Source organism: Lottia gigantea (assembly GCF_000327385.1).
Source record: "Lottia gigantea unplaced genomic scaffold LOTGIsca_25, whole genome shotgun sequence".
NCBI classification, from domain to species: domain Eukaryota; kingdom Metazoa; phylum Mollusca; class Gastropoda; family Lottiidae; genus Lottia; species Lottia gigantea.
In genome coordinates, this window is record NW_008708752.1 from 2,767,978 (window position 1) to 2,795,641 (window position 27,664).

The 27,664-nt window shown below is 31.8% G+C and overlaps 2 protein-coding genes across 2 annotated transcripts; both read right to left on the bottom strand.

The window, feature by feature from the left end:
- Positions 1 to 818: 818 nt before the first annotated feature.
- Positions 819 to 8,746, bottom strand: LOTGIDRAFT_116980 (hypothetical protein; the record flags this gene model as incomplete). Its single annotated transcript, XM_009055755.1, has 13 exons — positions 819 to 1,054; positions 1,276 to 1,441; positions 2,257 to 2,447; positions 2,677 to 2,762; positions 3,392 to 3,516; positions 4,437 to 4,542; positions 4,994 to 5,061; positions 5,528 to 5,617; positions 6,805 to 6,973; positions 7,118 to 7,241; positions 7,523 to 7,674; positions 8,053 to 8,141; positions 8,606 to 8,746. The coding sequence occupies 13 exons, from the start codon at positions 8,744 to 8,746 to the stop codon at positions 819 to 821; spliced, it is 1,743 nt and encodes a 580-aa protein (XP_009054003.1).
- A 3,270-nt stretch (positions 8,747 to 12,016) lies between these two features.
- On the bottom strand, positions 12,017 to 24,952 carry LOTGIDRAFT_116996 (hypothetical protein; the record flags this gene model as incomplete). Its single annotated transcript, XM_009055756.1, has 13 exons — positions 12,017 to 12,138; positions 12,670 to 12,760; positions 13,123 to 13,337; positions 13,859 to 13,916; positions 14,255 to 14,413; positions 14,904 to 15,031; positions 15,199 to 15,303; positions 15,569 to 15,677; positions 15,908 to 16,069; positions 16,552 to 16,652; positions 18,292 to 18,397; positions 24,309 to 24,478; positions 24,817 to 24,952. The coding sequence occupies 13 exons, from the start codon at positions 24,950 to 24,952 to the stop codon at positions 12,017 to 12,019; spliced, it is 1,662 nt and encodes a 553-aa protein (XP_009054004.1).
- Positions 24,953 to 27,664: the final 2,712 nt, after the last annotated feature.

Genomic DNA, 27,664 nt, shown 5'->3' on the forward strand with positions numbered 1-27,664 from the left:
ACGTATTAAATAGTGGAACGACACTATCTTGCCTTACACAACACAGAAAGCTTCTGTCATCATCATATTTATTAGATTATGAACATATGGAACTGGTTACTCTAATGGTTACACTCTATATTCACACATATACTTGATAAAAGCGCTTGTGAGCAAGCTCAGCACAAAAGTGGATTCAATGTTAAGTTCACCTTTCAAGCAGACCTCCAGAATATATTACGTCCCCCAACATTTTATCAATGTTACCGATAACAAACAGTACTGTTGATTAAAACATTTCTCTGACAGACATTTCTAAATATATGATATAAAAACTGCTTGTCTGGAAGCCAATTCTAAGAACTTACCATGGCCAGATGATGATACTAATAACTATATAATTTGATAATTAGTTGCCAATCACAAGCATGCGGAAACTGAAACATCCGATTAATGGGTCATTTTACATATCATAATACATATTCCGTTCCAGTAAAAAGCATGAAGATGTCTAGGTTTTGAGATTATCAGCAACCGGTTTAACAGGTATCTACTCTGTGTACAAAAATCAAGTTTTTTTTTTAACATAATAAACCTTCTATATGACAGACAATCAAATCAACATTCTAGGCATGTGCAGATACTCAAATTCAATGTGAAAATCTTAACCTTTTCAACCCTAGCTGTCAGAACTAAGTGACATCACACAACCATAACGTCATACACTTTCACTTGTATCACATGATGTTTTATTTCATTTACACTCAGGGTTTGAAGGGTTACCAATAATGTGTTTTTCACAAACAACACCTCTCTGAAATGCTTCCTGTCATCAGCTCTTATGTCTGTTGTGATGAGAACATTAGTTGAACTATTTCAGGAACAGTAATATCTATGTCAATATCCAATGGTTTGATCTCTACAGCATTGTTTTTATCACGTATTTGATTCCACTGTTGTAAGATATTAGAGTAATGACTAGTTTTGTTGATATCATTTAAATTACTATAGAGTCTTAATAAGCCACGATAATCATATTCTAAACCACTATATCCTTCACCAAATAACTTCTTTCCTGTAAAAATATCCACACAAAATTGGAAGGTTTGTTAAATAGTTTAGACTATATTTGTGCATGTATTGTCAATTACTGACAGTGTTTGTGAACATTTTACATCGCCAACAGGCTTGTTAATTATAATTCAAATAGTATTTACTTTATTAGTGCATGACTATCTGAATTCTGTGTTAGTTAAATCCATAACTTAAATAAGAACTTATAAATTCTTTACATACCAATAGCAATTGATCGAAGGTAAAGTTTTTCAGCTTCATCAAATTTGGCCATATCATAATTATATAAAGAGGCTAGATGACCAACTGATAGAGATACTTCATAATCATCAGGACCTAATAATCTCTCTTTAATATCTATAGCTTTTAGATGCATTTCTTCTGCTTCCTGCAATGATAATGATTCAGCATTCTATTAAAAAAAACAAGTACTAATGAACTGAACACCAAAATGAAGGTAAAAACAAAAACCTAGTGTTACTATTTATATGGTTACCACTGTGTGCATACTTTTGTCAGTAATGTTACCAATTTATATGGTTACCACTGTGTGCATACTTTTGTCAGTAACGTTACCATTTATATGGTTACCCCTGTGTGCATACTTTTGTCAGTAATGTTACCATTTATATGGTTACCACTGTGCATACTTTTGTCAGTAATGTTACCATTTATATGGTTACCCCTGTGTGCATACTTTTGTCAGTAATGTTACCATTTATATGGTTACCACTGTGTGCATACTTTTGTCAGTAACGTTATCATTTATATGGTTACCCCTGTGTGCATACTTTTGTCAGTAATGTTACCATTTATATGGTTACCCCTGTGTGCATACTTTTCTCAGTAATGTTACCATTTATATGGTTACCCCTGTGTGCATACTTTTGTCAGTAATGTTACTATTTATATGGTTACCACTGTGTGCATACTTTTGTCAGTAACGTTACCATTTATATGGTTACCACTGTGTGCATACTTTTGTCAGTAACTTGAATTTTATCATTTTAGGGGGGAAAAGTAGTGGGTTCTAATCTCATTAATAATCTTGGAAGTATCATTGCCATGAGGCCAACTGGTAGAAAGATCTTTAGGAACCTAAGTTGTCATCTTTGTGATAATGGTTTCTGTCTTTCTTTCCTTTGAATCACCATTACACTGTGTTTAGAAACTGTAATAAAAACAAGCTATAATGAAGTTTACCTGATATCGTTGCATGGATTGATAGAGACGACCTAAATTACCATAATGTTTGGCTGTTTGAACATTATCTTCACCAAAAGCTTTTATAGCCAACTCTAAGGATTGAAGATGTAATTCTTGAGCTTCTTGTAATAACTTGGCTTCTGTTTCCTTATGGTGACTATCTATAGCTATTTCTTCCAGAATCAGAGCTAAAAATAAAAATGTAATGAAAAAAACTTTGATTCAAGACCAAAAGTGTCTTCAGTTTATTACACCGCATGGTTGATTCCCTCAAATGTTTTTAGATGTTTACTTAGTCATGTACCTCTAAAGCCATCATCACAATGTCAAGCTATTACAAACTGTGTCTTATAGCTTATAACACTTGTCATCTTTCCTGTATCACAGCAAAATTTAGACAACTACAAAATATCATACCTTTAACTCGTTTAGAAGATGATAATAATAAATGTTGCTCTGGTAATATATCACATAATATCTCAATAGCTTTTTGAGCATGATCTCTGAAAGTATTATAACATTACATTGTAGAACTGTGAAACATTGCACCAACATACGATCAGGCTCCATGACCACAAAATATGTCTCATGCTTAGCTTGATTTTAAATAAGTTCATGATGTCACTCCATTTGAAGATTAATGTGATAATACCAGATAATAGAAAAAAAAACTAAATATGTTTCTGGTCTCTGGCAACTGATTTACGATAAAGATTGTGAAACAAAAAATTGTCTATAATAAAAAAAAAAAAAAAAAAAAAAAAAAAGAAACATTTTGCCCTAAGCAATAAGTTTTATATATTTTTTCTTTGATACAATCAGTACTGTTCCTGTAATAACTGCTACAAATTTGAATAAAAAAATGTTTGTGGCCCAGGGACCTGTAGCAATAACTAAATTAATGTAGATAAAGCCATTTTTTCAAAACCATTCAGAAAGAGTCTACAATTATATCAAGGGACTACTCCAAAAAAACATAACTTTGATAAAATTTCAGACTTTTAAAAATACAGTAATCTAATTGATTAATCAAACTTTGTTCAATATCAAATATGATTGTCAAATCAGATGAATAAAAGTAAAGTTTTGATGCAGAATAAATCATCAGAGCTTGGAATGAATTAAATCTTACTTGGCATCAGTAAATTTTCCTGAACTATATTCATTAACATAACAAGCATAGGCTAAATCTTCATGAGATGTAGCTACAAATAAATTCTTTCCACCAAATACAGACTGACGAATATCTAGAGCCATCTATATAATAAACCAAAAACATTCATAAACAAATAATATATGAAAATAACAATGATACCTGATAAACTTGTACAGTATATAAAATAACTATAGGTACGTAATTAACTTGTACATTGTACAGTATACAATATAATTATGGGCACCTGATAAACTTGTACAGTATATAAAATAACTATAGGTACGTAATTAACTTGTGCAGTGTACAGTATATAATATAATTATGGGTACCTGATAAACTTGTACAGTATATAAAATAACTATAGGTACGTAATTAACTTGTACATTGTACAGTATACAATATAATTATGGGCACCTGATAAACTTGTACAGTATATAAAATAACTATAGGTACGTAATTAACTTGTGCAGTGTACAGTATATAATATAATTATGGGCACCTGATAAACTTGTACAGTATATAAAATAACTATAGGTGATAAACTTGTACAGTATATAAAATAATTATGGGTACGTAATTAACTTGTACATTGTACAGTATATAATATAATTATGGGCACCTGATAAACTTGTACAGTATATAAAATAATTATGGGTACCTGATAAACTTGTACAGTATATAAAATAATTATGGGTACCTGATAAACTTGTACAGTATATAAAATAATTATGGGTACCTGATAAACTTGTACAGTTATAATATAATTATGGGTACCTGATAAACTTGTACAGTTATAATATAATTATGGGTACCTGATAAACTTGTACAGTATATAATATAATTATGGGTACCTGATAAACTTGTACAGTATATAATATAATTATGGGTACCTGATAAACTTGTACAGTGTACAGTATATAAAATAATTATGGGTACCTGATAAACTTGTACAGTGTACAGTATATAAAATAATTATGGGTACCTGATAAACTTGTACAGTATATAAAATAATTATGGGTACCTGATAAACTTGTACAGCAGCTGATATTGAGTCTATGTTGAGAAGAAAAAATCCATAATCTAACAAAGCATCAGAATATTTGGGATGTTTAGTACCAAAATGTTCTCTGAAATAACAAATGGAAACCAAATGAATATGAATTCATCACAAAATTAATAGTTAATCTTTTTAACAAAAATATCACAACATTCTGACTTGTAAGGGATGTACACTCCCTTAAAAAACTTCACTAACTTTGAGTCAACCTATACATATTTAAATATATTTTCAAGTACAAATATGAGGAAAGTAGAAAATTCTTTGAAAATTAAATTTACCAACACACAAAGTCTGTTACTAATATAAACAACCGAATTTAATCCAATCATTTCATCAAATCTTTGTGCAACTCTGATATGTGATCTGTTGCAGTGTGTTAGCAGAACTTTCACATTGGGCATTGTTTATCGATCAATTGTCAGAGAAAAAGGAATTGGGATTTTAGGAAATGAATATACAAGTAGTAAGGAGTTGCAGTTAACTATGTCTAATAAATAAGATATATTTACTGTATTTACCTGGCATATAATACAGCATGTTTAATCAATAGACCAGCTTTTTCAAATTCTCTTTTAACAACACAAGCCTATAATATTGAAACACTTACTTAACTATAAGACAGGACAAAATACTTTAAAACATTCATTTTAGGACAAAATATCCACTACATACAATAAATACGAAAAAGTTTAAAACTTAAAGAAACTGAATACTAGTTTGGAATAGAATTCCAAAAATTAAATGCAATGTCATACTGTGATCTTAAGATATTTATCTGTGTCAAGAGTTATCTCCCTTGGGAGAGTAGATGAAGGCCTGCATAAATTTGGAAATTAAAAAAAAATTCTTTAAGTTTTCTTTATGTTTGTATCAAAGCAAACCCGGAGAACTTATTTTTTCACTGGGCAGCAACTTACAACAATTGTGCCCGTCTCTAAGCAGATAAATTATCGTGCAAATATGTAAAAAAATGTACACATACCAATACCAATAAGAAAGACAATTTCAACAGTTTTTTTAAACTCTTGTGGAAAGAAGTTGTAATAACCCACCTTAGAACATTGCCTTAAAACATCTACAACAGCTTTATGAGATAGAGATGTTGTTATTTCTGCTAATGCCAATGTACAATTATGGAAAGCCTGAAAATGAATTTTATCATTATGTAATTTGAGTTTGGTTAATATTACAAATCAATCTAGTTCCAAGCATGCTGTATATTTTACAATATTTAATGTACAGTCGAGTAACCTAATTTCGTGGAAACCTATTATTCGTGGATTTCCGAAAATGATTAATAATTTACATGAGTGACCTTGCGCTACCTCCGCATTAGTTTGTTTTAATAAACATGGGTTTTCTGTACAATATCAGCTAGTAGAGTGAATCCAGTAGTTTCAAGCAAGGTAAAATGTATTAATGTATACTTTGACAAATACAAAATGGCGGATTTCAGTTATTACCAAACGTCACCATTTTTTATCAGCTGAATTTCCTTATAATCCCTAGCGGTAATCGAATTCCAAGTGTCGCCTGCTAGAATATATTCCAACGAATGAAGTCACGTGATCAACTAGCGGATTCCGTGTCAGAAGAAAATTTCTATGGAACACAAAGTGGACCATATTCTTATGTTGTTTCAGTGACTTTTATCAATAAATCACGCTACGTATCTTATTTTGTCAGTCACTATTTTTTTTTTAAATCGTGGTTCTTTGAAGGAATTGTCACTAGTTATAATGAATTGATATTAAAGATAAATACTAAGAGAAGTTAATTATACCACCCGGTATCCATACAACGTGTTTTTATAGACTTATTTATAGATCAAACATTGTACACGAAAATAGGTGACACATTCTGCCGCCGTTACCGAGTTGGTTGCTCATGAAATATGGGTCAAAGTGAAGGATTCATAAAGAAAATCGAAATGAACCAATTTTTATTATTTTGTAGAATATCTGAGGAAACATCTAAGACATAAAAAAATCATTTTTAATTTTGACGAAATTAGGTGTTGAATCCTTATATCCACGAAAATAGGTTACACCACTGTAATAAAACTTTCATGGGTACATAATTGCAAGCAGATTGAGAAAATTAATATTAACAAAAACAATCAGATGCTTATTAGTACAATTATCAGTATCAACCAATAATTATTTAGTTTAATGGATATATTGTCTTATATAGATTCTATTCTTTACTCATGACACCTGGTAAGTCCAATTGATGAATATATACACTTATCTAAATTTTAAATTAAATTTATATTTTATATCTGTTCTAAGATGTAGTATTTTTTAAGGAATAAACTCATGTGTCTTACCTCATCATAATGACTTTTAGCAAATAATAGTGTGGAATACTCTGTATATAATGTTGCTTTACTGACTGTTATACCCATTGTTTTTAATTTCTCCACTAATTTAAATGCATTAATACACGTTCTCTCAGCTACATCATATTTACAGTTAGCATTCTGTACATGTAATAACCTACAAATGAAATTAACGTATCAACAAAACTGTCAGACATATTGGAGCTCCAATCAGACATGACTGGCAAATACTGATATTTCAACAGCCCTGCAGAATTCTTTATCCCATTTATGAAAAAAAGATATAAAAGTGGAGCAATACCTAACACTACATTCTAGAGCTCGACATAATGAGCCTTGAGTTGTATCTACTTGACAGATTTCTAAACAGGCTTTATAAACTTTCTCACTATCATCAAACCAACCAGCATCACTCAGAAACCCACCTAAATAGACAAATATTGTAAATTATTAAATAAAAGTTTTGCTTTCAATTGACTTTTGGTCATATGTTAAACTGAACCTTTCCTTTCAACCAGCTGGTCTTTGGCTTGATTATCTGTTCCCTTTCACATTTGGATTAAATAAGCTTTCTGAATGAAATATTGAAGAATTATATTTCATTTGACACCTAAGTTTATATCTGCCCTAACTTTTCATTTTTTACTTTTACTATGATAACATTTGACTAATAACGTAATATCACTTGTTGTGACATACCACCTACCTAGAGTAAAACCTAACTGTAACATTCGAACTCGCTTCACTTGGTCTTTAATAACATCTTCACTAATCTGTACAGAAAATGCCTCAGCCAGTGTTTCTGATATCTTAACACCGTGATCCATTAAAGCTTGAAAGCAATGATGTAACAAATACCTGTAAAACATTTAATAGAATTTCAAAGATCTATATTGTTCATGCATTTTCTAGATTGTTACGTATCAGGACTACATCTGATCATTCTGTAGTGCTAGATCTTCCAATTTCTCTACAAACAATGGACATACAAACAGATCTGTATATTATAAACATAAACATGCATAATCCAAATAAACTAAATGAAGCACTTGACACAAAAGTGATTATCATGGCTTAAATTATGTATGTGTTAAAATGGCTAAAATCAAATACCCAGAGGGTACTTAAAGCGTGATACTAGCCCTACTTTCAATAGAACTTCCCATAACTAATGTATGATATTGAACCACAGTAAAGTTAATAGCACAAAATATATAACTATTCGTTTCAACTTACCTTTTGTCATTAACCTTTAATGCCTTTGCAAATGTATCTATATCTGAAAATTCCAATCCAAGCTGGCACAATCTTCCCTTATTATAAAGCTGCAAGTAGATGAAGTCCATAATATTTTTACCGTACTTACATAGATAGAGCTTAACTGAAGTGCAAAGTAAATGTTAGCAGCAACAATTCAATTCAATATTTATGATAAACATACAAAAAAAGTTACATGGACTTGATCAACACCCATAGACAATAATTAGGCTACATTCCAGTTGGCATTGCCATTAGTATTAGACCTGACCTATCCTCCTCTGACTCTATGAAGAAGAAGACCCACTTTATTTATGTGCAGAATATTAACCTATGATGAATCCTTATAAACATAATATACAATGGCTCAGCCTATAAATAGACTAATAGGATCTTCAGTCAATAAAATTCACCTTAACAGGAAAATGGGGCAGGTAAAACGTCCAAATGAATTGAGAAAGTCAATGAATCGAATAGCAAAATGATTACATTCAATTGTATGTTTTTGGTATACAAGATCATTTACACTCACTTTGTAATATATATCAAATTGTACATCTTCTTGTAAACATTTTATATCGCGACGGTGTCGTCCATATGTTGCGACAATTGCAGAAATTGCAGTATTATAGAGGGAATCGGGAACCCACTCAAGTTTACAAGCAGTAGCCATGTTGGATTATTATTTACTGACGTCATGAATGGATGGTAACTCAAATTGGCTCAGACCACACCGATCCAACATTGACTTTCCCTTCAAACAAAATCAAATAAAAAAAACCCATCATACTAGACTCCAAGACAATTTAATTTTCTTTTACCAGAATTTATCTTGGAGTGGGTATACACACAGCCGTAGTCACTTTGTTGGAGTTGGAGGTGCTCATTTCCACACTAATTTTTTCATTACCGGTACGCAAAACACAGTTCTCTGCTCTGGCCAATTTGCAAAGCACATTCATATCTTTGCTGTGATCTTGAACATTTAAGACCAAAAAATTTGTGTTGAGAAGATGTGCAATGAAGTACTCTTTTATTTCCTAAATGGACATCATATCTGATGACAAGCTATAGGCCTATATAACACTTTCCTTTTCTGGGCTAACAGGTCCTCAGTTTGCTTTGAAAATATATAAATTTACCCCAACCCTCAACAGCCCCAAATCTAGCTTAAGGTCTTGGTGAACTTGTCGTTTCGCACTTGCGCTGTTATTTTGAAGTCATTGGTTCAAGTCCCAGTTTATTTTTAGTTCTAAAACCCTGTCTAAAATCTTGCAGGCTATCTAATGGTGTCAACAATGGATAGGCTATGTATAGTTACCCCAATTGCACTTGCCTTTTTCTTTTACATTTAACCCCAAAGGAAGCAATTTGCAAAAATTCCCCCCCCCCCCTCCCCCCCCCCCATTTTGTATTGAGAAGAAGCACAACAGCCACCTTTATCTTTATCCATATTCAAAAGAAAATCCTGACAACCCAATTTTCATAGTCTAGCTCTGTTCTTTAATTCAGGAATTCATTTAAAAAAACAAAATGGCTATATAAAATATAACTTTATTTGTTTTTAGATATACTAGTATTCATCATTCTAAAATTGAACAAAATATTATAAGATCCCTTTCTTGGAATTCTTTAAATGCTCCAAAATGCAGAGTCAACAAATACATAATTTCTTTCCTGTGAGGAGAGCTCTCATGGATTTCACAACATAATCAAAGAACAATGATTAAAACAAATCACAAATTAGCCAAACCTGGGTATAGAGTATTGTTAAAAGATACACATCTCAGGGAGGGGGGGGGGGAGGAATTGTACTCCTTATCAGACCACTAATGAAGAAACCCTTCTATATAAAATAGAGATATCACAGGTGTGGAAAAAATCAATAAAAACTTGTAATAAACCAATATAAATCTTTTATACTTCCTAAATTCCAGATAGTAGAGATTTTTTTAAATGGGGATCAATGCTATTTTAGGCAATTTAACGGGATTTTTAAGAGGATTTCTAAACTTTTTATGTGAATTGAGAACAGTGATATCATTGATTTGTACCATTCCAGTTTTCAATCCCACTTCAGTAGTTCTTGGAATTCCACTAAATCTAAGCCTTTTATGACGTCACTATCGCAAAAGCTTCTATATAATCAATAGAACTAACTCTAATTAAAATTTGTAAGGGTCTAATCTGAAACATTCATAGAATGACATTAGACCAAACTTTCGTTCCATTTTTTATTAGCTTTTAATATAATATAGCCACTTCAGTTAGGGTCTAAAGACAGTCCTCTTGAACGTTTGGCAAATTAACCTTTTGACCTAACCTGATTAACACCCAGTTATAAAATGCCAGTGTTGGAGAGGGTAGAAGACCCTTACTGAGGTGGATATCAAAAATAAAAGCCACTAAAAAAGCAGACTGAAAGATTGGTCTAATTTTAATTAGACTAATGCTTTAACAATTAGTAAAACTTTCAAAATAATCATATTTAAATTTAAATACCCTAGACTACAGGGCCTCATGAAAATAGAAATGATTTTGAATAGTAAAAAACACTATCTTATAGAATGTATAAAAATAAAATAGATGTCTCGGATTCCAAAAATATTTAATATGATCTTATTTAAGTTTTTGCCTTTGTTGGGCTCTGCCTCTGCACAAACATGCCAATGAAATGAGACATGATGACACATAAGTACCAAACTTGATTTAAAATATACCAGGCCCCCCCGTTTCACTAAACTTCTTAAGTCCAAACTTTTCTTAATTCTGTCTTACGTAAGAAATAATCCATAATTTGCGTTTCACTAAAACTCTTATATTAAGAAATTTTGGCGTTTTGAGAACTTATTAATATCAAAGCATTTAATATTTTTGCAATTTCCCTGCATAATTTTCCTTATTTTTGCTAATATGACCTGTCAATTTTCGACTGAGATGACGCTTCAAAATTTAATCACCATTTTCCCGAAAAATTAGCAAATTTTCACCACTATAGACCTTTATAAAGTATTTAGGGGACTTAAAAAGTCTAATGAAATATATTTCTTTTTTGTTAATTTATGAAATAAAGATGTAAATTCAACAAGACAATGCTGTGGACGACATGAGTAAATCCTTCGCAGCTAAGATCTTCGTAAGTTTGTTTGTGAAACACACGTAAAAATTTGCGTAAGATGATCGTAAGTCTAATATTTTGGTGTAAACGGGGGCCAGATACTCATACTGGTACTATTTGGTAAGAACAGGTGTGCATTATACTCGTAATTATATGGTACATAAAGTTTGTATTTACCCTGAATGCTAATTGTTATTTATTATAGGTAGGGACTATAAGTATTTTTGTCTGGTTGTTATGCGTAGATATAGTAAGCAATGATTCGAATACCAAATAACATGATAAATAATGATGAGATATAACAATGGAATGGAATGGTAACTGTAACTTCCTCTAAGATCATTTTTAATGTTACAACATCTGTGGTGTTACTATTACACTGGGGAAAGTCTAACAATGTTACATTAGCACACCTAAAATATAAAACCAGAGAAATATTTTAAAACATTTACAGTCGCTAAGATATTTTGGTTTGGTTTGTATCCTTATTATTCTGAAGGTTTCAACTAAACTTATCAAGCCTCTATAAGGCCCAACAATAAAAAGAGACAGGTTCGCCTTTATTTGACCAATTGTACCTTAGTTTCAGAAACAGGAATTTTTTAGCTAACGCTAAGCTAATCAGTAATAGTGTTCACAGCTCACTGTCACAATTTGAGCCCTCAATTCCATATCTTTCCAAAATTATCCGCGTTAGAAAGTTTAAAAGACGAGTTGTCTTTTCTTGAGACATCTGCCATTTTACAGAAAAAGAAAATGAAATTCTTAGTTTGAGATATTTTTGAAGGAATTATGTGATTTTCATACATTTCTATTCCTTTTTACTTACATGATATTTTCTGTATCTGACATTTCTAGAATTGTAATGGCAGCAAATGGATAATGTAAAAATGAAAAATATTTCAACCATGACAACCAAGAAGGAAATTTTTGACTGTAGTAACCACCTATAATAAAGAAAGAAATATCATATTTAAAATCTGAAACGGTTATCCATAAAATATTAAATTTCATTGTAACTTAATGCATCTGAACTCAATTCAAAGAAAACAAAATTTTTAACTTCCAATTTTGCAATTTAGATTTTTCTGTGGGGTCTAGAACCAATGCATATTAGAAAATAATACGATCACAAAAGATTTTACATCCAGACTTGACTTGAACACAACAATTAAACTTTAATGCAATATCTTTCTTATGCATACTTTAATGCATATTATTTTAAAATAGACCAAAAATATTTTGGCATTTTGGGATATTTCACAAATAAACAAAATTCATTGTAATGGACCAAGGCACAGATTTTATGATATTTCATACTGAGATTGATTGGGCAACTGGGATCTGAAATCTGATTTAAGCAAGCATAAAATTTAAATTCAATACCCTTTTTCATGGCAGGATTGTTATGTTTATTACATGAAACAAGATTGATATTTCTTAAAATGGAGTTAGTTGTTTATTTGAAATCAACTCACCAAATATTAAAGAACACAGCATTAGGGTAGTTGAAGTTGTCATGGCTGTTTGAAAGTTTCTAAATGAAGCTCCAATTACAAAACCCATTCCCTGAAACAGATAAATATGATATAAACAAGGTGAAAGTAGATATACAATGAGCCATCCAATATTTTTCAGCTTAAAAGGATTATAAAGATGATTTTTAAAAATTTGTATGTGTGTTGGAGACACAGATGGCATCAATTTGCAAATATTGCTGTAACTAATCAAAGGTGCAAAACTCTTCGAAAACCATTCATTTAAGTATTTCTGGTAACAACTACAAATCTGTTGCCATGACAACAACTAAAGAGTAATCTGAAGTAATGTTCAGATATATAATGTCAGAGACAATTGAAACTGAGGGTTAAATGTCCCATATCGATTCAAGTTAACAAACTCTCTGAAATTCAAATGAAGAAAATATTTACCTGAGCAACTAGAGACGACACTAGAACAATTGCTGCAGTAGCAAAGAATTCAGGAACACCTTTAAAACCAGCCATCCAATAACTGATAGTTACAAATGCAACTGGCATAATTGTCATTAAAGGTAATTCACTACAAGATTTAGCTAAATAGTAAGCAAGTAATCTGTATGAACCGGCAGCTCTTTCTTTCATCATTATAGTTCTTTCTTTGGGAACTGAAAAAAAACCCAAATCATTTAACATCATTCTATCTGTTATGTGAATTGGATCTAGCTATTTAGTTTTACAAACTTCAGCTACCTGTATTACTTTTCAGAACAAAAAAATCAATGTCTGGCATATTTACAAACAGCTTAAACTAGAGTAAATTAATTGAACATTCTAGACCTCATCATTCTGGATGATGACTAATATCATGTAATGTAAAGTGTGATTATATTTAGTTGCATGCCATCCGAAAAAGGATTTAAAAATACTACAGGTAGCTGCAAAATAATTTGTTCTGACTTGTTCTAATTATGTGAATATTCTGTTAAATAACTCATTAATAATGACATTAAAATAAATGAATACTTCATAATTTACATGTACCAATGTTTTCCCCCTAGTCTCCCACATAATTAGGGCTTAGATTATAATCAAATTCAGAATTCGTGACCAATTTCATTATTTGCAACCATACTCAACTGGTAATCACTATGGTGTGAAGGAACTTTAACAGAAAATTCTAACTTACAGCATAAAATAGCATCAGTGATTGGGGTAAATGCCCAGAAAACTACAACGAAGAATACCTGAAACAGAAAAAAGCAGGACCTGATGTAGTTAATAGCCTATAGGAGCTGTAGTGGTTCAGTGAGTTAGATGCTAGCTTGCTATTCTGAAGGTCCAGGCTTCATCCAGGGCCAGATAATACCTTTAGATTTTCAAGCTGTTAGTGATGCATCTCAGAGGGGCAGACATTGAAAAAGCATCAAATTGAGATATAGGAACTATTGGATGTATCTAAAAGCAGGTATCAGAAATAAAGGAATTATTAGCACGCCATAGCCAAGTATAGTAAATGATATTTTTGTAGCTGGTCTAAAAGTTCCTACTGAATATGTGAATCTGTCTATTATTAAATCCTTACAAATCCCATTCTGTCTCTAATAGTTGAATATGTTCTGTCTACTTGAAACCACATCAAACCACAGGCCAATGACAGGATTAAGTTCATTGTGACAGCATACTTCGATAAAAAACGACTTTTTGATTCTTTGACCTTCAAAATATCTCGAACTAAAAATTTCTTATCCTATTTCTAATGATGTCTTTTCTATATATTTTGATATCATAAAAAATATACCTAAGACTTTTATATTGGTTAAAGCTATATCTTCCATAGCATTGGACTGAAAATCTAAAGTACCATTGGTCTTCTTACTATCTCCTACTGTATGTTCTGATTGGTCATCTTTATATGTTAAGTACTGTTTTTCACCTCTAAATGATAAATAATCCTTGGTTTAAAACAAAACAAGAAATCTTTATTCAAACCTGTAACCATACCATTAAAAATTGTCGTAATAACCCTTTGACTTAACCGTGATGACCTCTACTTTAACCAATCAACTTCTGCCCTCTCCAGCGCTGGGATTTTTTTACAGAGTGAAGGAATTTGATTGGTTAACGAATATTTGGTCTTATTCTAATTAGGCTGGCTGGCAAAGCAAAACAAGTCACAGTGACTCAAACTTTAAAACCGAGAGCTTAAATTGCTCTATAATGATTATCACAACTTGAAAAAGCATGTTAGGCTTCCAAGAATAAAAACAAGTTTTGAAATTTGTGTAACTGTGACTCATGTTGCTGTCAGAGTGTATCTTAGAGATTAGGTAAAAATTCAAAAAATTGCAACATACTGTTTCTCCTTCCAAGCATTAATGATTTTCTGTTTTGTTTCATTATCTCTCTTTGCTAGCTCTACTAAAATAAAAAACAAAATTGATTTTTCTTTAACTTATTTTCTTTAACTTTGATTTAACTTGGGTTATTTGTTTCAGTTTATTAACTTGGATGTTTGAGTTGACTAACTGGAGTGTTTGTGTTGACTAGATTGTGTGTTTGAGTTAACTGACCTGTGTTTTTGATTTAACTGACCTGAGTGTTTGATTTGATTAACATAGGTGTTTGATTTTACTTATCTAGGTGTTAGAGTTAACTGGCCTAGGTGTTAGAGTTGATTAACCTGAATGTTAGAGTTGACAAACTTGAGCATTTGAGTTAACTAACTAGATGATTAAGATGACTGAGGTGTTGAGTTGACAAATTTCGGTGTTTAAGATGACTAAATGAGGTGTTAAGTTGACTTACTTCAGTGTTTAAGATGACTATCTGAGGTGTTTGAGTTGAATAATTTGGGTATTTGAGTTGACATATTCACTATCTTCATATACTTTCAAACATATTAAATACTTACACATAAAGTCAGCTGGATTATAATGTTCATCACAAACTAAATCAATATTTTTAAAAAACTCTAAAGCATCATGTGGTGATCCATTATAAGCTACCTGTAATATATAATAGCTCATTTACATTTTCCCACATTAGAGCTCTCTTATTCATATCATTCAATAATCACATTCCCTTTTCGGCCTTGCTGACATGCATTAACAAAAAGGAAAAATCTGGGTGAACGTGAAGGTAGACATGTGAATATAACATATTATGTCTATTAGCAAATCATATCATAGTTTGCAGTCGTCGTGGTATCCCACAAAGCAATATAAAGAAGTCCTACCTGACCATCTGTTAATAATAAGAGATTAGAAAAGAGATGATATATTTGGCTGGATGGTTGATGTATGGTAACAATGATAGCTTTATTAGCTTTCTGAGCATAATCTGTCATCTGAACCATTAAACTATAAGCTGTACTAGAATCTAAACCTGATGTAGGCTCCTAAAATAATAATTAAACAGTACTCATACTGATTTTTACTATCCTCATATCCTTAAAGAGATTGTGAAGAGGTCTAATAATCTTTTATGTGTATCTGGGACACTGATAGCAATGATTTGCACAGTCAAATTTTCAGTCAGACGTCTGAGTGTTTGATGATGTCACTATCACAAAATCTGTTTATGTAATATAAGGTCCTATGTGATAGAGACAACATAAAATGCTTAGTTTTAGTTGAATTGTGAGAACCACAGACGTCCTGACTAAAGTTTGGAATACAAATCAAAAGTTTAGAAAACCTCTTTACAATAACTTTAAGTGTTTAAAGTAAAATTGTTTTAGTGACTGACCGATCAGATGACCTATATTTTTACCAACAAAAGGCATTCTAAACACTGGGGATTCCAAATAGTCCTCAAATAATCACCAAAATACGTTTTACAGTCAAGACCATGAAAACAGAATTTCCCATGACAACTTACATCTAATAACATAACATGGGGATTGGTCAATAATTCACAACCTATACTTAATCTTTTCTTTTCACCACCAGATAATCCATGTTCAAACATTCCACCAATCACTAGAAAAAATAATAACATGCAAATAATTTTGTAATATCCATTCTAAAAAAATGACAAGACTCCCGAATCTGGGGGTACAAATAATGCAGGGACAACTGTCAGAGCTGAATTCAAATCCAGCAACTCTGTACAAGCCTCTAAGTTGCAAGCCTTTCATGGGGAAAGATTTCCTATTACTAATCTCAGTAACTGACCAATCAGTATTAGTTTTGTAAAAATATGTAAATTTTACACAATTGATCAGCATAACATCCGAAAGTCTTGCTACAATTCCATGTCTTATTATTACACTTTTTAATAATTCTGTGACCCAATTTTATACGGCCCTATATTTTAGAAGGCATTCTGGGATTGTCCCTGACGGTATGTTCTTTTCAAATTTATCATAATAAATGTCATAAGCATACAATTACTTTTTATAGATACAACATGTTTTTATCAAAAAAAGAGAAACCAAATTTAGTGATTAAATTGCATAGCTTTGTGTTATTTTCATTTGACACTGTTACTACATTCCTTTACAGTAAATTATGGACCGCGTGTTTAGGGGAATTCCCTTAAGTGTTCAGATTTTCATTTTGTATCGTTTTATTGTTTTCTCTTTAGAAAAAGCATGTAAAGCATTATCTTAATTGTTTAGGAGGGAAATTTGTCTATGTTTGTTATTTAAAGCATATTCAGATTATAATGTTTAGCTGGTAGTGTAAACTAGATCACTGTTACATTATTCCTTTATAAATCACGTCATTTAGAGGAATCCCCCTCGATATAAGCACAAGCATTACTGTGTTTATATATAGTGTATTGTTTACATATTAGAAAATGGCGTGTGAAGTATAATCTTAATTGTTCAGGTTTGAGATTTGTCTACTTTATCCATGTTTGTTAAAAAGCACATTTAGATTTTTGTGTATAGTCAGCCATAGATATCAAAGCTCAACTAGTGCATAAAATTAATAAACACATTAAGAGGGTTTGACTAATTATTGTATATGAACATAGAACTATTAAATGGAACAGAAAATACACAGTGTACATTATAGGTCTGTCTTTAAAGCATGACGTTTCTTTATTTTTCTTAAATATCTAATTTTAGAAACATTTGGCCTCTCCAATTAGAGATTCTGATTGTGGGCACCTCTTTTTCCAAACTATTTCAACATGTTTCACCATCTTTAATACCATCAACATAATAATTCTCTATAAGAATACTGTCCAAATTTTTGAAATTGTCCAATTTATTTTCATCTGAATAACAAATTCTAAAATTCATACTTTATTGGGAATAAACCAAGTTTCATGCATTTTTATTTCATTTTGAATTGATCAATATTCATATTCAATTGAGGGATATGACAATAACTGGATGCAGTTTCTACGGAGAGGTAGAGGGGGCTATGGCCCCCACAGAAATTTGGCTGGCCTGGCGATTGCCCCCCTAGTTTCAAATATCACTGTGTTCTTAAATGCCTGGTGCTATTGGCCCCACTTGACAATTATTTGGCCCCCACTTGGCTCCTAGGCCACTGTTCGAAGGCTCAAATTTCAATGCTGGGCTGTGAACACTATTACTGATTACCTTATTTAAAAAATTACCCTTTTTAGGTATGATTGGTCAAACTCAGAATCCAAACTTACTTGTTTTTCTACATTTTTCCAAATCTAATGCTTCTATAATTTCATCTATTCTATGAAGTTTTTCAAATCTAGGAATTTTATCTGGCAGGTTTAACATGGCTGTGAACTGGAAAAAAAAAAGAAATATATGATAGGTAAGATTCATTGTACTCTATGGGAGTGCTAGAAGAATGGCACTTATACTTATGTGGTTTCAAGCGGTCATCCTCGATATGTGGATAGGTATAAGTGGGTGAAAACCAACACTCGGAAGAACAGGCATCAGAATTTTTCTTACTTTAAGGAGGATTTGAAACCACAGAACCTAATGGCCCAAGAGTAGATGATAATCCAGCTCACTTCTGACCTATGCCACATGATAGGGTTAGGATTAGGTGAAAGTGGTTGTAAAAACAAGCACAGCCCGAGGAAAAAATTCAGTTACATCAGTTACTGTTATATGCAGAAAAAAGTGCAAAAAATATTATATAAATTAAGAACCGAAATAACGTTTTCTGAAACTAATAGAAATTAATAGGAAACAATGTATTGTATGGTTAAAGGTTAGGGTTTGTTTGTTTTACAACATTTTAGCCCACAAAAAAAATTTGTCCTTTTGATGAAAGAAAAGAAACAAAATTATATTCCCTTTTTCCATTTTTATTGGTATATGATGCAAAATTTTCATTTTTACCCTTTTTGCACTGTACAACTGGATTATAACTTTTGTTTGGTTTCACAGTGCCAATTATCTGGATGAAAATCAGACCTGGATATAACTGAATTACTATTGCAGTGTATAAGGGGTATAAGTGAGATTCAGACAATCAACCTTTACACAAGTTTCACTCAAAATTCCATCAAATAAAAGAGAATCGGGTTACAATTTGTTTGTGTAAGAGAAAAAAGCCAAATAAAATTGACTTGACCTCATTTCATACTGCTGTCATATTTAGCAAGGGTGAATCAAGGAAATATAAGGGGAAAGACCCGAGTAAGGGTCACAAAAAAGGGGTCAAGGCTATTCGGGACTGGGGTTGATTGGCAAAGACAGGGCAGTCTCTTTTCTTGGAGGAAAATAGTTTTTCTACATTTTTTATGTTTATCAGGGAGACTGATAATACCGTTTTAATTTTCAATTAGACGTCTGTGATTCCTGCAATTCCTCTAAAACTAAGTGGTTGATGATGTATATTTTGCAATAGTGACGTCATCAAACATTTTCCTTTAAAAGGTTTAAATTGTGACTTTGTTATGTTTTCTGGTTAATGTTTAAAAACTACTGTACAAATCTTAGCTAAATAAACGCCAAAATGTAGAGAAATATGTCTCCTACTTATTCTGAAGGTTTCAACTAATAATATTGAGCTGTTACAAAGCTATACACCAAACTATATCAAGCTATTTAATTAACAATTCCTTTTTGGCAATTAAAGAAGGGTTTCATTATTATTTAGTGTCAAATTAAGCTAACTATTTGATTTGGTATTTCTCAAGAATTATCAGTATTCTTAATCATATAATTATGTTCTTATTGCATATAATTAAGAGTTTCAACCAATCATAAATGTCCATATATGTATAGTCTGGATAAACAAAAAAAGACTTTTTGACCTTTCTTGATCGGTCACTCTTTGAAATTCTGCTGGTAATCCTCTTTTAATTTAGTTAATTATGAATCAATTATGGACACGTGAGACAAACTGGTATTTTTCCAAGTCATTAGAACACCTCTACTTTCTATTCACATAAGTATTAGCATTTTCATTTTCATAAAGGAAAATAAGGGAATCCATCTTTAAGAATATATATCATAGATACAGAGTGAGTCAAATTTGTCAATTACTGTTTTGTTTACATGACCTTCAGCCTTTCTTCATTTCCTTTTAACCTAAACTGCAATCTGATTGGTGAGATACAAATACCACTAATTTCATTTCCACAAACAGAAGTGTAGTAGAGCTTAGTTTAACACGCAAAGGTTTAAGATGCATATGTATATACTGTTAATAGTTCAAAGTTCATTTTTACTGACTAGCATATTATTGTGAATAGATTCATTCATACGGCATATATTCCCGGGGAATTTGAAATCATACATTATTGCATCACTACCCATAATTCCATACTGGTATTGAAAGTAGTATTTATCCGCCATATTGTTATCAAAACACATTGGATGTTCATTTCTCGAAATAAGGTTATTCACTGATTTGAGGTTATAAATTAAAACATTAATACAAGGTAATATATCAAAATATTTTAACTTTAACTAAGTTTTAACATGAGAAGATATGCATAAAAAATGTCAAGTTAACAAATCAAATATTATACACGGGTTTGAATGAATATCATTAGAATAAAGGGCCTTGTGGTGTTACAAATCACAAGTTTAACATAAACATTTACAATTTTTCCTCTGAAATATGCATACAAACGTGCTTAACCTAAAATGTATGAATTTTGTTTTCTATACACGAGCTCTGACAATATTCAACAAGGATTCCATTCTGTGGTATTTCAGAACTTGATACAAAGTTGAAAATATTGGTTTTCTATTTGTGATTGCAAATATTCAATAGTTTATCTTTTTTTGTAGATTTTGATGTTAACAGATCAACAGATCAACAGATCAACAGCTGAAGTGTAACAGAAATGGCTCAAGCAACTGAAAATAGTGAGCTGCTGTGCAATTCATCCCTGAAAGGCATAGATTCTAATCAGCCATCATACAGGGACTTCAAAGGAGCAGAGCAGTTCAAATTTGACAAGGCTCAGTTAGTTCCCAATGATCCAGAATATAAAAATTTCTTGAGTTCAAGTCTGTTGCCATCTGCATCATCACCGACAAGCCTAGCTTGTGTTCATCGACTTAATTCACCCCATAGTAAAAATTATAAAGTGTGGGGCAGTAGTAAAAAGGAGCTGGAGCAGGTCATGAATAAGTATCTAAAATTCAAAGGATTTATAAATAGCCAAGACTTGAGTGGAAAACTTGAAGAGGGAGGATACCTGGTATCTAAGGATATAAACTCAGCTGTGTGGTGCCATGCTATTGGAGTCATGGTCTTGTCAAATGGACGCGAATACTTCGATTCAACAGGAAACAAACCAACACACTTTAATTCAGATTTTGAGTACATTGCCATTAACTCAGTGAAATTACAACATGATAACAATATGACCTGTGGTCCCCATTCGTGTTTTTATTTAAGTAAAAGATTGGAAGACAATAGCATGGATGATATAATTAAACAATACCCTAGTCAAAATGGTGGTACGTTGGAAGAAAATGACAACTTTGTCAATGAATATTTCAATAGTGCCTGTGTCAAGTCGATGAAGATTGTTAAAGAGTGACAAATGATCAATTCTCAGCTAAAACTGGACCCCTGTTGTGTTCACTTATCGCTACGGTAACAGCATAACTTTACTCAAGTGTATCAGGTGAATTTTCGTCCAATCAATACCAAGTTGACGACCAGTTCCTTTAGTGCAAGGCTTTAGATAGAATGGAAGACCAGTTCAAATCAATGCTCTGCTTGGTCGCAGAAAACTTAGATTAACTTTTAATGTGCAAAATTATTTGTTGTGTAAAATAGTATTTTTATGATCTTTAATATGGTCTGTATTACATGTGTCATAATCAAACAGTGCTAGTCTTTATGAGAATACTTTCTTAGTGCATTATGGGAAAACAAGCATGGAGTAGAAATATAATGTTTTTCAATGCATTTCTGTGATTTGTGAATTGAATAACCTTGAAAATATGAATTTTATATGTGAATAGTGTCTGTGAATTCCCAATGTTAATGACATGTTAGAATTGCAATCTTAGAATCTGATGTAGTATGTTTGTAAACTGAAGTGCTATTATTTAAAATATAAGTGAAAAACATTCCATAATGGAAATAATAACACTGTTCCTCCCATAAAGGGGTCAACATGACAAACTCAAATACTGTCTCAATTGGGTCCATTCAATTGAAATAACATTCCAAAATCCTCAGAACCCTAATATTGTTGGCCCAGTAGAAATCCAATTTCCTATGGTAATAAAAATGGAGAGAAATGTCAAAAAAGTCAGGAAAAGTTCACATTGTGGTGAATATACTAGTGAAAGTGGTCACGAATGAAAATGATGATAAACCTCTAAGATCATTCAATTTAGGTAGCACTTCCTGAAATTCAGTGAATGTTGTGTAAACATTGGTAAGCCATTGGTAAGTAATTGGTGAACACTTCCTAATAGACTACGATTTCTTACGAATGGTTACCAATGATTTTCAAAGAGCCATTAAGAATGAATTTAAATGTCTTCCTGAATATTTACACAAATATTGGGAATATACATGGCCTTCACCCCAGGGAGGTGTCCAGAGTTATAAAAGGCCCAATTTTCAATTCAATTTCATCATCACCAACAGGTGACAGAGAGGAAATCGCAATTTTTGAGCGAAGTTATCGTGAAATTCAAATATTTATGTTGCCCACAATGTGAGAATAGCATTAAGTTACAATTAAATACAGTAAATTATACTCATCCAATGATATGATTTGTGAATATAATAATCATGATTCAGTTGGACAGAAATATATGGATAAACGGGTAATTGTATCATTATTACAATCATTTTTACATCAAAATTTGTGAAAAAAAACATTTTTAACCATATATATATATATATAAATAGTCTTCAGTACTAGAAATGAAAGAAAACCGCATAATTCCTTTAGAAATACCTCAAACTATGAATTTCACTCACTTTTTCTATATTAGAGTATGTTAAAAAGATGAATTGCAAATATCATTATCTTACAGTGCAGTTTCTGTAACAGTATTGCAATGTATTATAATTAATTATAATTTTTAATTGATATTTTTTTAATAACTTTTTATAAATAAGAGTGGAAATAATATATAAAAAGTTGTTTCTGTATTTGTTATAAAAATAATAAAAGTTATGAAAGAGTTATTACATTTGTATGTAAGCAGAACTCAAACTGAAAAACAGGATCCGTATGTTTAGTCTGCAAAACTATTAACGTAAAAGGAAAACTGCTAATATTGGGTCAGGAAACAAAGGAGAAGAGGAGAATGTCCCACAGTAATGATGTTATAAAGACGATTCCCTCATTTTAGCGGTCTGTAGCCGTCTGCAAATGTCTAGCCATTCGTTGCAATTACAGAGGTGGTGAGTTTGAGGACATATTAAACAAGAACTTATTGGATAGGATTTTCTCTGGTCTGATTTCAATTGATTTTGAGTTTGCATACATATAATCTCATCTTTACTTTGTAGCTAGGCATTGTCTAGTGTTGGATCTTTAGATATTTATGACCATATATAGAGGGCAGAGCTGTTCAACTCAAACAGACTATATGATTGGTTAAATTATTGAGGAAAGCTTTCTTATTAATGTTAGTTCTAGAATGAGTGAGTAACTCATGTACAGAGCTACACTGCAACAACACTTTACTTTTTGGGGGGAATGGTGTATTCCAAAATGGGAAAGGTTGACCTCTTATGACCCAAATGTAACTGAATATTATTGCACAGAAAGTTTCATCCCAGACCACAATAATAGTATTAAACCAGTTCTTTTTAGAATCTACTCATACTCCCTTATCTTGTAGAACTGATAATAAGAAAACTTTGATATTCAATATATTTTTATTGTAGATTATCAGTACAGTCTTATGTTCAAAACTAAATACTATCTCTGTTAACTCCACCCTACTTTATATCTTGCAAATCCCTTTTATTTGTGACCCTGGCCAGTGCTTTACATAGGAGATTTTAGGAACTTATCACTCTTAATACCAGTACAATCAATTATAAATACATGCAAAGCTATGGATTTTTCGTATGTCATCTGCCCTTGTATATTCTTGTCAACCGCAGACAACACTGATCTCAGATATCCATTTTGAAAAGTGATTCAAATAGTTATGGATGATGTTCTCCTGTAGAAAAGGTACATATTTGCCATTTTTTGGATACATCATCAATACAAGAAAAAAAGAGTACACTTACATATAATGTTTCCCATAATGTTAGATTGGTATAGAATAAATCTTCTTGTAAAACATAAGCCATTTTTCTACGTAAGCGCTTATTCAATCTGTGACCATTTAATTCTATATCTCCTGATTTGGCACCAGTTCTACCAGCTATTGTATTTAGTAATGTTGTTTTCCCAGAACCTTTGGAAGCAAAAAGGATGGAATTTTAATTCCTAGAAACTAAGTTAAGAAACTATTAAGTTATGATAAGTGCAATGAGGAAAATTTGCCAGAAAAGGTGTGATGCTGTGATTATTTGCTTACACATTTACAATTTCAGTGGTGGAAAGATATTATAAATCTCAGATATCCTAGACTATGGTGGTTCAGCCTCTTAAGGTTTAAACCAAGGGTAGCTGATATCCTACCTTTAATTTTTTTTAAAAAACCTTCACCCTATTTCATTACCTTACCTAATTAGCCTAGCATGTGCAGAAAAATCATGTCTTTCTTTCAACCCAGGGTTTGCAAACACTTACCGCTAGGTCCCATGACAGCCAAAACTTCTTTACTGTGAACCACCCCAGAGACATTTTGTAAGATAACTGTTTTATTTATGGAAACATTTATATCTTGAAAGACCAACTTGTTATCTGGAGACTTCGCTTTGTGCATTTTACTGAAAATATAAATTTTTGTGTATTCATTTGCTAAACACAATTTTAAACAGAAAGCAGAAAGCATCAGGTCTTGGTCGAAAGATTTTTATCGCTGACTAGAGTCTTATCAAGAGTTTCACCAACTGGCCCAGGCACACAAGAGGACAAAATTCTCCAGTCAGTTGTTTTCCACCATGTCAGTAATCATTGTAAGGAAAATGAATCTGATAAAATCATTGGAGACAGTTATAAATCCTGTAGGGAAGCGATAATCATGTTGTGGAAGCACAGGACCATGCAAGATTTTACTCAAGACTTTCATCGGCGACAAAAATCTCCAACCAAGACAGTCGGACAAGATATTGATTAACAGAATTGTATTGCTTGTACAGATTTTTATGATTCTTATCTACTTATAAATAGCATGAAAAACATCTTTTAGTTACACTATCAAAAATAAATACAGTCATTTGTTGCAATTTCAACAAACATGAAATTTTGTGGTCAAAACAGGTCAAGTTAGCTGTACAGATGTCAGATATTCATGAGATTGTAAAATTAAACTAGTTTGACCACTATATACACTTACACCAAGAACACTTTTCACCATCAAGTTAGGTCTTTTACAAAATAAAACCTAATTAGTTAAAGGTGAAGTATGCACCAACTTAAATATATCAAGAATTGTGCTTTAAAACAGGTCTAAAACAGCTTAGCAAATAACAATTTGGACAATTATAATTCAATTTGTTCTATTCAGTCAGGTTGTATTCTCCAACATGAAAGAGATTGCAGGGAAAAACTAAGAGATTTATCACAAAATAATACTTGGACTTAAAAGGGGAAGGAGATGGATTGATGAACCCCTGCTTTAAAAGAATATCTTTGACTATACACAAATATATCAATCGTCATTCTTGTTTTCTTTCATCAATACCATCATTGTTATAAGAACTGCAATTGCTTACACCTTTAAGAATACAGTCAGATATTCACCCAAAAAATTCTCAATATCATTCAGCTTTGACAGTCCTATTAGACTAAGATATAAATATTTTAAAATATGCAGCTATTATAAGTTATCAATAATAATGCGTCATATATCCTGAACTCCCATCTTCACAATGTCAAGTTATTACTAACTTATCTACAATGGCCACCTTTCTTGTATCACAGGCAGCTTCCTTGACAAAAAGACTATAAACATAAGACCATAATGTTTACAGTCTATCTATCAAGGGCTGATTGACTGTATTTGCTAGCATACAATCCAATAAAATCGCTGCATTCTGTGATACAAGAAAGGTAGCTGTTGCAATTGGGGTTTAAGACAAATTTGTAACCTGTTGACCTTGTAAAGTTGCTCTGGGCTTAATACATGATTTGTAACATTCTTCTGTTCTCTACATTATGTTGGTAAATAAAATTTATAGATCATTGTGGGACTTTGCTTTCAGCAATCGAAATGTTATCGAAATGTCAATTCTTTTTTTTTTTTTTTTTTTTTCGAAATTTACACACCTTCCTGAGCTTAGACTACAATAGTTTCAGCAACCATTCAACATTCACGAACCTTAGATATAGGCGACGATGTGCATAAATATATTTTGGATCTTTTTTGCAAAACCGGAAGTGCCACAGTTCAATATGTGCAAGAATAGATAACCGGCTCTAGAAGTCGTATTTTTCGGTCGATTTTCTTTGGGTTTGCATTTTTGGAATCTACTGTTAAAATCTGAAAGAATAGCAGTTTCAAAATTTCAAAATTTGTCGCAGACATTTTTTGGCCGATTTTCGAAATTTTTGGACCATTTTTCAGTTTTTTTCGGATTAATCTGAAATTTTGATAAAAGATGCATGTCACTAATGTAAACCATTTGACGTATTCAAAATTTTTGCGTCACTTCCGGTTAAAGTGGAAAATCGATTTTCACTTCCGGTTGAATAACTTCCGGTTGAATAACTTCCGGTGTGATTGAAATATTTCAACGAAATTATGTATATCGTTATTAATCTTAATTCTATGGCCGATTTTAAAATAAAATTTAGTCCGAAAAAAATACTTCGGCCGCCATCTTGATTTGATACTTTTTCATAAAACTCAAAATGGGGCTTCAGGGGAGAATGGGATTGGTCAAATTTTTATGTTGGTGTATACTTTAGTCGATGGCGACAAAAATGTTGGAAATGGATTTTTGAATTTGACTTTTGCTTTTTTGCAACTTCTGGTCGAATTTTTTCAATTTTTGAAGGCTTGTATCTCGTGACCTTGACCTTTGATGACATTGACCTTTTTAGGGTCAAAGGTCATTGACCTTGGCTATCATTTGATACTTTGACCTTTGACCCCAGACATGTACTTCCGGTTTTATAGCTATCTGTAAAAAGCCAAATTCGCAACTTTGGACTGCTCTAACACGTGACCTAATTAACCTAGAAGGTTAATTTTTTTGGTTTCCTAATGTTCTTCTCATGCACTTTACATAGATATAGAACAATTGGTTTTTTTAAAGCAAAATTGAAATTCGTGATTTTTTCAAATTTGAGTTTTGTTTTACCATATTTGTGTCTTTTTGATCTTGGTGTATGTATATCTTATGACCTATTTTATGGAGAACCTTGATATTTGGAATACAACTCGACACTTTGAATATGAATTCACCTATGGCAAAAAAATTGGGGTGGGCCTGGCACATCCGGGTTGAATTACTAATTGTTTACATTTTGG